The sequence below is a fragment of the Salvia miltiorrhiza genome, unplaced genomic scaffold (genome assembly GCF_028751815.1).
Source record: "Salvia miltiorrhiza cultivar Shanhuang (shh) unplaced genomic scaffold, IMPLAD_Smil_shh original_scaffold_404, whole genome shotgun sequence".
In the NCBI taxonomy this organism is placed as follows: Eukaryota; Viridiplantae; Streptophyta; class Magnoliopsida; order Lamiales; family Lamiaceae; genus Salvia; species Salvia miltiorrhiza.
In genome coordinates this window covers 78,480-90,688 of record NW_026651542.1, presented here as the reverse complement: position 1 = coordinate 90,688, position 12,209 = coordinate 78,480, and the positions used below count along the sequence as shown (strand labels likewise).

The window sequence follows — 12,209 nt, the reverse complement described above, 5'->3', positions numbered from 1 at the left end:
TGGCGTGTGCTAGATTTGGTGATTTCTGGTATCATATGTGCAGAGATTTGTGATTATCAATTTGGTGAACTTGTTTGCTAAGGACTCGTTTATCTCGATGTTATATATTTAATTAAAATATTTTTATCATGTGTCATATTAATATTAGATTTGATAGAATATAGTATTATAATATAATATGGTTCTTTTTTGATATAATGTATTAAGATTGTATAAAATTAATTATAATTATAATTTGTATTATGTATACCTTCTTCGTATTGATAGAATACATTAAAATATATAGTAACGATCACCTAGCAAGTGTAATATGCTCACCATTGATGTGGCATTCTATATCTATATAATACTCCCTCCATCCATAAAAGAACTTCCTAGGAGGGAGTGGCACGGGTTTTAAGAAACAATATTGTTGAGTGTATTGAGAAAGTGGATAAAAGGTAGTTGGGTGTATTGAGAGTGGTGAAAATGTGTTATAATTAATATTGGGAGTTGTGAAAAGTGAAAAGGTAAGAGTTATAAGTGGTGGGGTATAGTCCAAAAATAGGTAGGAAGTTCGTTTGTGGACGTTCCAAAAAGGAAAGATAGGAAGTTCTTTCGTGGACGGAGAGAGTATATAAAAGAGGAGTTTTATCTCTCCATTCTTTCCCTCTCTTTTTCTCTCTTTTCTTTCACCAAAAATTTCACTATTTTTTTCTTTTTACTTTTTTTATATTGAATAGTTATTTTCTAAACGTCATCAAATTTGATCATGAAAAAATAATCAATACTCCCTCCGTCCCTGAAATAAGTTCATCTTTTTCCTTTTTGGGACGTCCCCCAAATAAGTTCCTCTTTATTTCTTTCCATTTTTGGACAACTACCCCACCACTAATAATACTTTATTTATTCTTACTTTTCACTTTTTCACCACTCTCAATACTAATTATAACACTTTTTCACCTTTTCACCACTCCCAATACTAATTATAACATATTTTTTTCCACTATCAATACACTTTACCATTTTTTCTTAAAACTCGTGCCGTCCCCAAAGAGGAACTTATTTTGGGGACGGAGGGAGTATGCAGTATAGCATAAAAATCATCAAAAATGAATTTAAAATGAATAAGTTATGAAAAAATTTAAATATTTTATTTGCTTTCTCTTTATTAAAAATTTACTAGTACCACCATTTGTGCGATGCACGACGAACATCGAAATTAAACAATATATTTAAATAAATAAATATAAGTAATAAACAAAATTAAAATATAAATTTTAAACTTTGTATAAAGCGTAATGATAATTATTTTTATAAAATAAATTTAAAAATTATTTGATAATAAAAATTAGCACTACACATTATTATTATAGAGTCATATACAAATGTAAATAAGAAGTCATAAAACTTTAATAAAAAAAAGAGAAAATAAAATATGTTTAACATTTTCATTATTTAGTTTTAAATTTATTTTTGATTATTTTTATAATATGTTAAATTTAAGATGTATATTAAATATTTATTTCATTAATTAATTTGACAATGTTTACAAAAGAATAAAAATATAAAAAACAAAAAAAATAGTGGAAAAGATGGCGGAAGAAGAGAGGAAAAAAGAGAAGAAAAAACGCCCTTTTTTATATAGTCCCTCCGTCCCAATAATGAAGACACACTTTTCTTAATGGGTTGTCCCAATAATGAAGACACATTTATATATATGGAAATAATTAGGGCTTACCAAATTATAATTAACTTAACCTTAATTACTAATATAAATAACAAATAAAAACCCTAATTTCTTCTCCGATCTGTGATCTGTCGTCCTCCGCTACGCCTCCCTTCTTATCCGATTTTTTTTACCCTCCGGAAATTGCGCCGCCCTCCTGTTAGAACCCTAGGGTTCCGCCGCCCTCACCCCGAATCCGCCTCCATCTGTAAAATCCACCTCACCCATCGTTCAAATGGCCGATAAATTAGGTTGGGCGGCTTATTTGAACTCCGAATTCGTCCCTGATTCGGAGGACGAAGAATTCTTCGATTCTTTACCTCTGTTGCCTTCGCTGCCGTCTGGTTATGTTTATGAGAGCAGCGGCGGTTTCCAGGGGTTCCAGGAGTCCAACGGTGGTGCTCTTGAGGAGGGTTTGACGATGGTGCCGTCTCTGGTCCGACGCCCCATTTGTCGCCGACCCTCTACTGCGATGAAGGTCGAAGACTCAAAGAACTGGGATGACGTCGTGCACGAGCGGGAAGAGGTTGACGGCGGCGATTGGTGGCGCCGATGCTCCCCTACTTTGCGAACAATGGTCGAGACCATGTTTCCGGCTCTAAAAGGGTGAGATTGTTCTATTCGCTTGTGTTTCTGTGCAATCTAGGGTTTTATGGAGGAGTACAATGTGGTAGATGGATTAATAATGCCGAAATGATGATTATATGCTCAATATGTTCCATTTGGTTGTGTTCTTAAAAAATCTATGATTAATATGCAATTTATATGAGATTGTGGGTTGATTACCCTCTGGTTTCGATTTTGGCAGCCTCTGTGGTTCTTTCTTGTGACTAATTTTGTGTGATTGAATGTGGTGTTGGCCCTGTTTGTTGGTATAAGGGCTGATTGCCCTCTGGTTTCGATTTTGGCAGCCTCTGTGGTTCTTTCTTGTGACTAATTTTGTGTTATTGAATGTGGTGTTGGCCCTGTTTGTTGGTATGAGGGCTGATTGCCCTCTGGTTTCGATTTTGGCAGCCTCTATGGTTCTATCTTGTGACTAATTTTGTGTGATTGAATGTGGTGTTGGCCCTGTGTGTTGGTATGAGGGCTGATTGCTCTCTGTGTTCATTTGTTTTGTGACATGCATATTCAAAAACTTTCCACAAAAATCACTTAACCTTTACAAAATGGGGGCCATTTACAAAATGAGAGTCATTTACAAAAATTATGCTCCACTTTCAACTATTTTTCACATGTTTCTACGGAAATCCCTAAACCTGCCCCTTCAACTATACTAAAATGTGCCTTAAAAACTGAAAAAGACCACCTAAACTAACCAATGCAGGCGGTCTCAATCAACATGAGTTGATTGAAGGCATCCTCCATTGATCTAATACTACAAGTGTCTATTCCCAAAGCTTCTTTCAGTTGGGGAATACCTTCAACAACTTCTTTGTCAAGCAAGTACTGAATGCACTCTTCCATAAGTTGTTTTGGCACTTCTAAAGTCAATGGAAGTGCATTTTGTCTTGCAAGCACTCCCTTCTTCATACGTGGGAGCTTGTAACAGTTTTGGCCTCTCACTTTCATTATCTCAGTTAATCAACCCTGTAAACTCAAGAAAACATAGTTCAATGTATTAGGACTTAGCTCATTGAATGAAATCTGAACTGCTTTAACTAAATCTTCCACGTTTGAGCAAACTGATTGCACTTGCAAACTATATCTGGTCAAGTATTATTAGCCAGATAAGTCAACGCTCCAATTGTACTTAGATATGGTACTTAAGGACCAAGTATTGTTTCACCCTCTTCAATTGGTCGAAATGGATATTTCTTAGTATCAATAGATCTAACGGCCATTGGTGATGAATTTGCATTATCCATGTAAAAGCGTTTTAACACTTTTTCTGTATATGTGGATTGATGGATAAACGTTCCTCCACGGATACGTTCCATTTGCAAACCAAGACAAAACTTTGTCTTTCCCAAATCTTTCATCTCAATTCTTTCTTCAAATATTCAGCAGTTTTATTGAGCTCTTTATGAGTCCCAATTTAATTTAAATCATCAACATAAACTGCTATGATTGCAAATTCACTTTCTGTTTTCTTAATGAAAACACAAAGACAGATATCTTTATTCTTGTATCATCTTTCAAAAGATACTCGCTCAGTCTATTATACCACATACGACTAGACTGTTTCAACCCACACAACGATTTTTGCAGTTTAATTGAATACATATTTTTGGGTTTTGACTGCAATCCTTCAGGCATTTTAAATCCTTCGGGAATTTTCATATATACGTCATTGTCTAATGACCAATGTAGATAAGCAGTTACTACATCCATAAGGCGCATATCAAGCCTTTGTGACACATGCAGACTAATCAAAATCTGAAAGTAATAGCGTTCATTACGGGAGAGTATATTTCCTCATAATCAATTCCTGGTTTTTGTGAGAAACCTTGTGCTACGAGTTTTGCTCTATATCTCATAACTTCATTTTTCTCGGTTCTCTTTCTAATAAAGATCCACCTGTATTCAACATGGATTTTAGATTCCGGAGTTAAGGTTATATATCCAAATACTTTCCGGTTATCACAGGAATTTAATTCCCTTTCTATAGCTTCTTTTCACTTTGGCCAATTAAGTCTATGTTTGCATTCTGCAACAGATTTTAGTTGAGGATCCTCATTTAAAACATGAAGAGCTATATGAAAGGCAAATATATCATCAACAATGATATTTTCTCTCTCTAGTATCTGATGTAAATAATTTATTGAGATCTCATGATTTTCAGATACTTGTAATTCTTCAGGAATTACATCGCTTTCATTTGGTTGATTAGTCATTTTCAGTAAATAAATCACATGTTAAAGGTTCTATATACCTTATAACCGAGGGTGAATCAAATCCAACATATATCTCAAGTCTTTGTTGGGGACCCATTTTTGTTCGTTGCGGGGGGTGCAATTGGGACTTAAACCGCGCAACCAAAAATTCGTAAGTGAGAAACATCAGGTTCTCGGCCAAAAATAATCTGCATTGGGGAGTATTCATGATTGGCTGATGGCCTTAGTCGAATTAATGTTGCAGCATGTAATATGGCATGACCCCAAGCAGTAGTTGGGAGTTTTGATTTCATAAGTAATGGTCTAGCAATAATTTGAAGACGTTTAATAAATGATTCCGCTAAACCATTTTGAGTATGGACATGAGCTACTGGATGTTCAATCTCAATTCCAATAGTCATACAATAGTTATCAAATGCTTGAGATGTAAACTCACCAGCATTATCAAGACGAATTCTTTTAATTGAATTGTCTGGGAATTGAGCTCTTAATTTTATGATTTGAGCAAGTAGTCTAGCAAATGCTGCATTTCTAGTAGAAAGCAAGCATACATGTGACCATCTAGAAGAAGCATCAATCAATACAATAAAGTATCGAAAAGGTCCACAAGGTGGATGTATAGGTCCACAAATGTCTCCTTGAATTCTTTCTAAGAAAGATGGAGATTCGGTATTAACCTTCGTATATGAAGGTCTAATGACTAACTTGCCTTGCGCACAAGCATCACATGGGAATTCATTTGTAGAAAGAATTTTTTGATTCTTTATGTTGTGCCCATATGAATTATTGATTATTCGGCGCATCATAGTCGCTCCAGGATGTCCAAACCTATCATGCCCAAGCTTAAAGCTTTTTGTATCATTGAACTTTATGTTCATGACATGGTTTGTCTCAATTGCTTTTATGAATGTGTAATACATTCCAGAAGGTAGTGTTGCTAATTTTTCTTTTGTCAGCTTATAGCCTGAAACAAAAGAATTTATGTAAAGATATTCATTGCTACCTTCCGCAATTGTCTCGATGTGGTATCCATTATTGCGGATATCCTTGAAACTTAGTAAGTTCCTTTTAGACTTACTAGAGTACAGGGCATTTTCAATATCTAATTTAGTATCATTTGGCAAAATGATACAAGCTCTTCCGGAGCCTTCAATGATGTTTGATGCACCTGATATTGTGTTAACATTATTCTTATCTAATGTCAACTTAAGGAAATATTTCTTCTTTTGAAGAATAATATGTGTAGTTATTCACCAAGACAAATATCACAAGATTTCATATGATGCATGTTAGTGTTTAGATGTTCATGCATTGTTAAAAACCTCTCCGCAAAAACCTCATGGGAAAAAATTCGTTAGAGGAAAAGAGTACAAGACATATATATTTACTCATATATTACACTAGTTGCCTCGTTAAAAACCTTAACTAAGAAAACCTCGTAGGAAAAAAACTTAGTAAGGGAAAAAGAGTACAACCATTCGGCCTTTAGGGCCGTTTGACCTTCAAGGTCTAATTTTCGAGAGCATGTAATATATATTTTTCTTCAAGATTATTTAGAAAAAAAAAATAGATTGCATATACATAATGTATATTTCATAATATAACATGTCAAATCTGAAAATAAGAGCACAAAAATCACAGAATTTGCATGGAACTTGATAACAATAAATTTCATAGTAAACAAATTGATTTGATTTATTTGTACTATTCAATATTTGTACTATTCAATATTTGTCATCACCATAGAATCATTCCTTGTGTAAAATCAGTTGCGCCTTGGATAGTAGTAATAAAAGTATTCGAAGGAGCATGCACAGTATTTGCAGCTGAACAAAGTTTTGCAATTAAATTTCATTCTAACCATGACCAACATGCTCATCATCTTGGCCCAATATTTAACTTTATTATTTTAAATTACACGAAGCCAAATAAACCACACAAAGCTAATAATACACGCATTCATAACATCATTCTGACATTTGCAATATTCTGAAAATCATTAGAATTCCTTTTCTGATTTAGGCATAAAAAGATAATTACAAATAGACACAAGATATTGAAAACTACAAACACATTAGGCGGTGATGTACACACATATAAACATACAGAGTAGGTCTTGGGTGAGGTTGACCTCATAGCATGAGACGGGTCGGGTCGGGTCGGGTTTGGACACGGGCCTGGGATAAAGTACACATTATCATTAATAAAAGTAACAATTATTGTGAACAAATGTAATAATTTAAAAACATTACATTTCTTCATGTCAATAATTACTTTTCATTATAATAACAATTACTTTGAATAATGGAGAAAATAAATAGAATATAGAAAAAAAAATTAAATAATAATTTAAGTAATCATTATCTTGAGGAAAAGTAACTATTGATATGATGAAATAATCAAATAATAATTAAAATAATCATTGTCTTGAGGAAAAGTAACTATTGATATGATGAAATGTAATGTTTCTAAATTATTACATTTGTTCACAATAATTATTACTTTTACTAATGAGAACGTGTACTTTATTTCTGGTATCCCAGACCCGCGCCCAAAACCCACCCGACCCGTCAAACCCGCGCCCCGACCCGACCCGACCCGTCTCATGGTATGAGGTTGACCTCACCCAAGTTTTTGTGAAACATATATTACAAATCATGACATTAATCATAATTAAGGACAATGTTTACTGTAGATCTAAAATACTATTGTAAATAAATTTAGTAACAAGTCAAATTATCATAACTCGACAGATGGTGTTCGAAAATTCAACAAGTCAAATTAATTATCATAAGCAAATTTCTATGATACTTTAATCTTCAAATTGTGGATCCATAATACAGGGATTAAGCCTTATATTGGATAAAAATCGTACAACTAGTTAAATAGACAGTTAATAAGATTAAATTCGTAAATCATGAAATCAATTAATCAAATAAAGCAGATTCTATCCCTTAAATCTCAAAATAAGTTTATCGATTATCAAGCCATCAAAATCCTAAAACTTCTTCTATAAAATCATATACATAAAATGAGAATTTCGTGAAATCAAATAGAGATGAAGTTATTTAATTAATTACACTCTTATATGATTCACATAAAATTGACACATATTGATGACATAAAAATAAAATAGAATTACCTTTCTACAATCGAAGGGAGATGATAGAGAACTAGAACTATCGTGGAGATGAGAGAACTAGAACTATCGTGCTGATAACGTGTTATAAACTAGAGAGAAGCGAGAGAATAGAGAAGAGAATACGAATGAAGTGTATCCAATATGGAGGCTAAAGTAGGAAGCTAGGGTTTTAGGGAGATTTCTTGATCAACACACATAAGATATATCTTATAGATATATTTACAACAAATAGTCTGTAGAAACTTAGAAAATACTCATCTCATGTTGTCATTAGTTTTCCAATTCATTGACTGAGCCAAGTCAAGTGCCCGCCATAAACATCATAAATAAAAGAAAAAAACGAAAATTTTCAAGTTCAAAAGAATGGACTAATTCAGACCAGAATCAAAGTTTAGAAACAAAACGGGCGAAATCTTCAGCACACATATATTAATATATTGTAGCTGCTGTATATAACTGATCAAATCTAATTTCTGGTCAAATCAGCAAGTAATTATATTATAAACCACCTCAAACTATATAGTATAAGTAAACATATGAAATCAAAGCATGCAAAAAGAGTTGAGCAGAATGGGGAAGAGGTTGAATGCTCTGCTGGGAAGAAGCTCCAACGCTTCGAAGCTAAGGACGGTGGCGAATCTCGCAGTCGCTAGAATTGCCATACTCAGAAATCTACATGGCGTGAGATGCCGCCAAGCAAGATCCGATGTGATTCAGCTGCTGCACCAACCTCATCAACAACGCGCTCTCCTTCGAGTAATTTGACCTCAAGATTCCATGACATAATTAATCAAGCTTGTGTGTGTAATTGATTAGAGTTTCAATTTTGTTTTGATAGGTTGAGCAAGTGATGAAGGAGGAAAATGCTTTGGATGCACTGGTTATGATAGAGATGTGCTGCCATATATTGGGGGAGAGCACTGAGATTATCACAAACAGCAGGTACAGAAGATTCTAGCCTCTCTTTTTTTTTTGTATCTGTTGACAAAAATGAATTAATTGTTGGTGTGTGATGCAGGGAGTGTCCGGATGAGGTGAAGGAGGCGGTATCGAGCTTGATCTTTGCAGCTTCGAGAAGTGGAGAGTTCCCGGAGCTACAAGAGATTCGTCGCATCTTCACTTCCAAATACGGCAAAGACTTTGCATATAAGGCTGTGGAATTAAGAAATGAGTGCAGAGTTTATCCTAAGGTAAGTTAGGAAGGTGAGAGTGAGTTTAATTAAGTCCTTTTCTTGTCCTGATTTTGTTATATTTCAGTTGGTAGAGAAACTATCGACGGAGAGAGCGAGCTCGGAAAGCAGACAAATTGTGCTAAAGCAAATCGCGGAAGATAATGGGATCGCTCTAGAATTCATTGGAGGAAGTAGGAACATGAAAGATGATGGAGATGCATTCGACTCGGATGATGCAATGAGTGGATTACATATAATAATAGAGAATCCAAATGTATAATGTGGAAAAGAATGCACAACGGAATTGGAGTGATGATTCCCAGAGGCAAGGAAAAACTACACCAGAGTAAATAGTTATAATAGATTAGATTAACACAAGTATCTAGCTAGTATATGGATTCTTTTATAACCTTCTCAATAAATATGATAGATAGTTTCCTATATGTTCTAACTGCATAATTACCCTATAATAATAACTACTACGTCCTCTCGCGTGATGCATGCGTCATGATCTTTGTTATTATTTTTAAATATTTAAATTACATAAAAATATCAAATACTATCATCATTTATGAGTTAGATTAATCGGTGACAAAAATTTATTTCTTTTAGTTTAAATATTAGTATCTAATAATGTTATCAACTCAATGAGTGTAAATAAATAACACGGCTATTGATCTATGTGTTACACACCCAAAAATAAATAGATCCTAAACATTAATAGTTCAAAGTTTGTTTCTAGAGAATCAAAAGTAAATTCAAAGAAAAGACAAAAATGATTTTAAAACAAATAACAATAGGAAAAACGAGTCTAGGGTCAAGGATTATTCGCCTCGAGAGTTAACACGTTAGCAAAATACTAGCACAATTTATCAATCCTTTGCATTCACGTTGGAGCTCAATGCAATAACTTCCGTATTCATGCTTTGAGACTATGCAAACTAAATAGCTAGAAGCGATTAACGATTAGACCACGCGTTTCTGTTTAAGTCTAACTCCAATTAAACAACGATCCTACAATGAATTCATCTCTTGATCTCATTCATCATTTAACAAGACAAATCAATGGTCAATTGATAATATAAAAGAGAACAATTTAATTGGACAATCACAAATCATTCACAAACTAATTTAACTCTCAATTCCAATATCCCAAACACTAGAATTGAAATTTGGTTCATAATGCTGTAAAAATAAAAGTAGGAGAAAATGTAATTAATTCATGTAATTAAAGCAAAGAAGAAAGATAAAGTAATTCTTACTAAATTAGAGTGCAAATTCGTGCCCAATGAGTAGAGAAATCAAAATTAAATGATAAACTAAAGTTTTCCTAATGTTCTTGCTTCATAAGAAAAGATAAAAGTTGAGAGTGAAAGAATAGAGTTTTAACTGTCAAAAACTCCTTATCATATGTAAAATCCTGTTAGAAAGCCATCAGAGTCAGCCCGGTTGACAGTGAGATGGGGCGTGTTCAATATTCTGCCCATCTTTCTTCAACTAGTCAGCCTGGTTGATGGTGAGCCGGGGCGCATTGCATTTTATACCCAATTTTCTTCAATAAGTCAACCCGGTTCACTGTGCGCCACGGCTAGCAAGACTGGTACACCCTCTTTTGCATCATTATGAGCCTACTTCAAGATCTTTAAATGCTTCAACATCAAAATCTTTTCTTCTTAAGCTGAAACATAACAATTCACACATAGCTCAACTTGATACACAAAAACCAAATATAACCACTAACCACACAACTTTTGCAAGAAAGTACGACTAAACTAACTAGAGAAAACGCCACAAACAACGACGAAACATAGATCATAAACAAAAAATCATGCGCACATCAAGTTTGAATTTGTCAAACATCACAAACAAACAAGGAATCGTTCCAATTTCAATAAACAATGAATATAAAACATGTTAATCCCTCCGTCCAGTTTGGGACGTTATAACTATGACGGAGGGAGTACAACATTTCAATTTCAAGAAATTTCGATCTTGGACTTTAATAGTCAATTATACTGAAATTCGATAACACGAGTCCACGACAATGAAAATCCAAATTCGAACCTAGGTAGTCGAAGTAAAGGCTCATTGGCGACGACGGGAGATGGACGCTAATTTACTTGGTATTTGCTGCTTTGCGGAGGCAGCATCCACACGAGAGGAGGTTGCAGGGCGCTAGGCAGTGGGCAACGAGGTGCGACTGTTAGCTTTTTGGTGGGAGAGGCAACAACTAGAGGGCAGCGGTGCAGTGTGCTACTGGGGACAACTTGAGCCTTGAAAAGTTATTGCGGTGCGGCGGTGAGGGCTGGAGGGCACGTGGCTGGAGAGCTAGAGGGTGAAGCAACACATAGCGACCGAAAATTGAGCTGGGAGTGACATCGACACGACGGCTGGAGCTTGAGGGAGAAGAGGGGAAGAAAGAAAGACAAGAAAACGGCTAGGGTTTACAAAAGGCGAAAAATGATACTCCCTTCGTCCGTCAAAAGTGGACCACTTTTACTATATTGAGCGTCCGCAAAGAGTATACCACTTTCCTTTTATAGAAATGGTCCCAACATCCACTTTAATCTTTTATCCTTACAAACACTCTTTATTTACAAAAAAATCACCCAAAATTCAATCTCAACCACACATGTGGGACCCCTTTCTCCACTACATCAAAATTATCACCAATTTTATTAAATCCCGTGCCCAGCCAAAGTGGTCCACTTTTGACGGACGGAGAAAGTATATTTTTTTTTTATATGTTGAATCCGGATTCGGTCGAAGGATCCGTACGCATGGTGAGTTGAAGCGCAAAGGAGAATTTGTCTTTTACCCCCCTCGTCCACAAAAAATAGCCATTTTTTTGATATCCACAAAAATTAATCCCTTTTCATTTTTAGAAACTATCAATCACATGGTGGACCCTATTCTCCATTCATAATACAATTAATTATCATTATAAATACTTATTTTTTTAAGTGGAACTATTTTTCCATTCACAATATATACTTAACTATTTTTATTAAAATCTATGTCGTTACTTACTATGACTATTTTTTGTGGACGAAGGGAGTATTAAACATAAAAGAATCTTACGAAGTTTAATAATAATAAAAAAAGAGTAAATATCATATTAAACCTTAAACTATACCCGTTTTTATATATCCTGAAAGTTTCAAAATATTCTCAAAACCCTCAAAATATCAGAGTTTTATCAAATATGTCATGCATCTATTTTCCGATCACCATAAATATGATGTGGCTCGCCGGATGCCATAGTGTAATTTATATTTTATTTTTTTAATCCATGTCATTTTATAAATGAGAATTCATCCTAAAAATTAAAATCTATTCTACACTTTTTAATC

At 34.4% G+C, this 12,209-nt stretch overlaps 1 protein-coding gene across 2 annotated transcripts; it reads left to right on the top strand.

The window, feature by feature from the left end:
• Positions 1-8,171: 8,171 nt before the first annotated feature.
• Positions 8,172-9,365, top strand: LOC131004479 (uncharacterized). Of its 2 annotated transcripts, none has more exons than XM_057931178.1 (4): positions 8,172-8,440; positions 8,523-8,626; positions 8,703-8,874; positions 8,942-9,365. In XM_057931178.1, the coding sequence occupies exons 1-4, from the start codon at positions 8,234-8,236 to the stop codon at positions 9,134-9,136; spliced, it is 678 nt and encodes a 225-aa protein (XP_057787161.1). In that variant the 5' UTR covers positions 8,172-8,233; the 3' UTR covers positions 9,137-9,365. The 2 variants fall into 2 exon arrangements, with proteins under 2 accessions (XP_057787161.1, XP_057787162.1); XM_057931179.1 differs by having other exon boundaries at positions 8,949-9,069.
• Positions 9,366-12,209: the final 2,844 nt, after the last annotated feature.

Bases quoted from the DNA above. Each gene is read 5' to 3' on its own strand.
- LOC131004479 (XM_057931178.1), top strand. From the start codon at position 8,234: ATGCAAAAAGAGTTGAGCAGAATGGGGAAGAGGTTGAATGCTCTGCTG. The intron at 8,441-8,522 runs GTAATTTGACCT...TTGTTTTGATAG, and splicing joins AACAACGCGCTCTCCTTCGA to GTTGAGCAAGTGATGAAGGA. The intron at 8,627-8,702 runs GTACAGAAGATT...TGTGTGATGCAG, and splicing joins GAGATTATCACAAACAGCAG to GGAGTGTCCGGATGAGGTGA.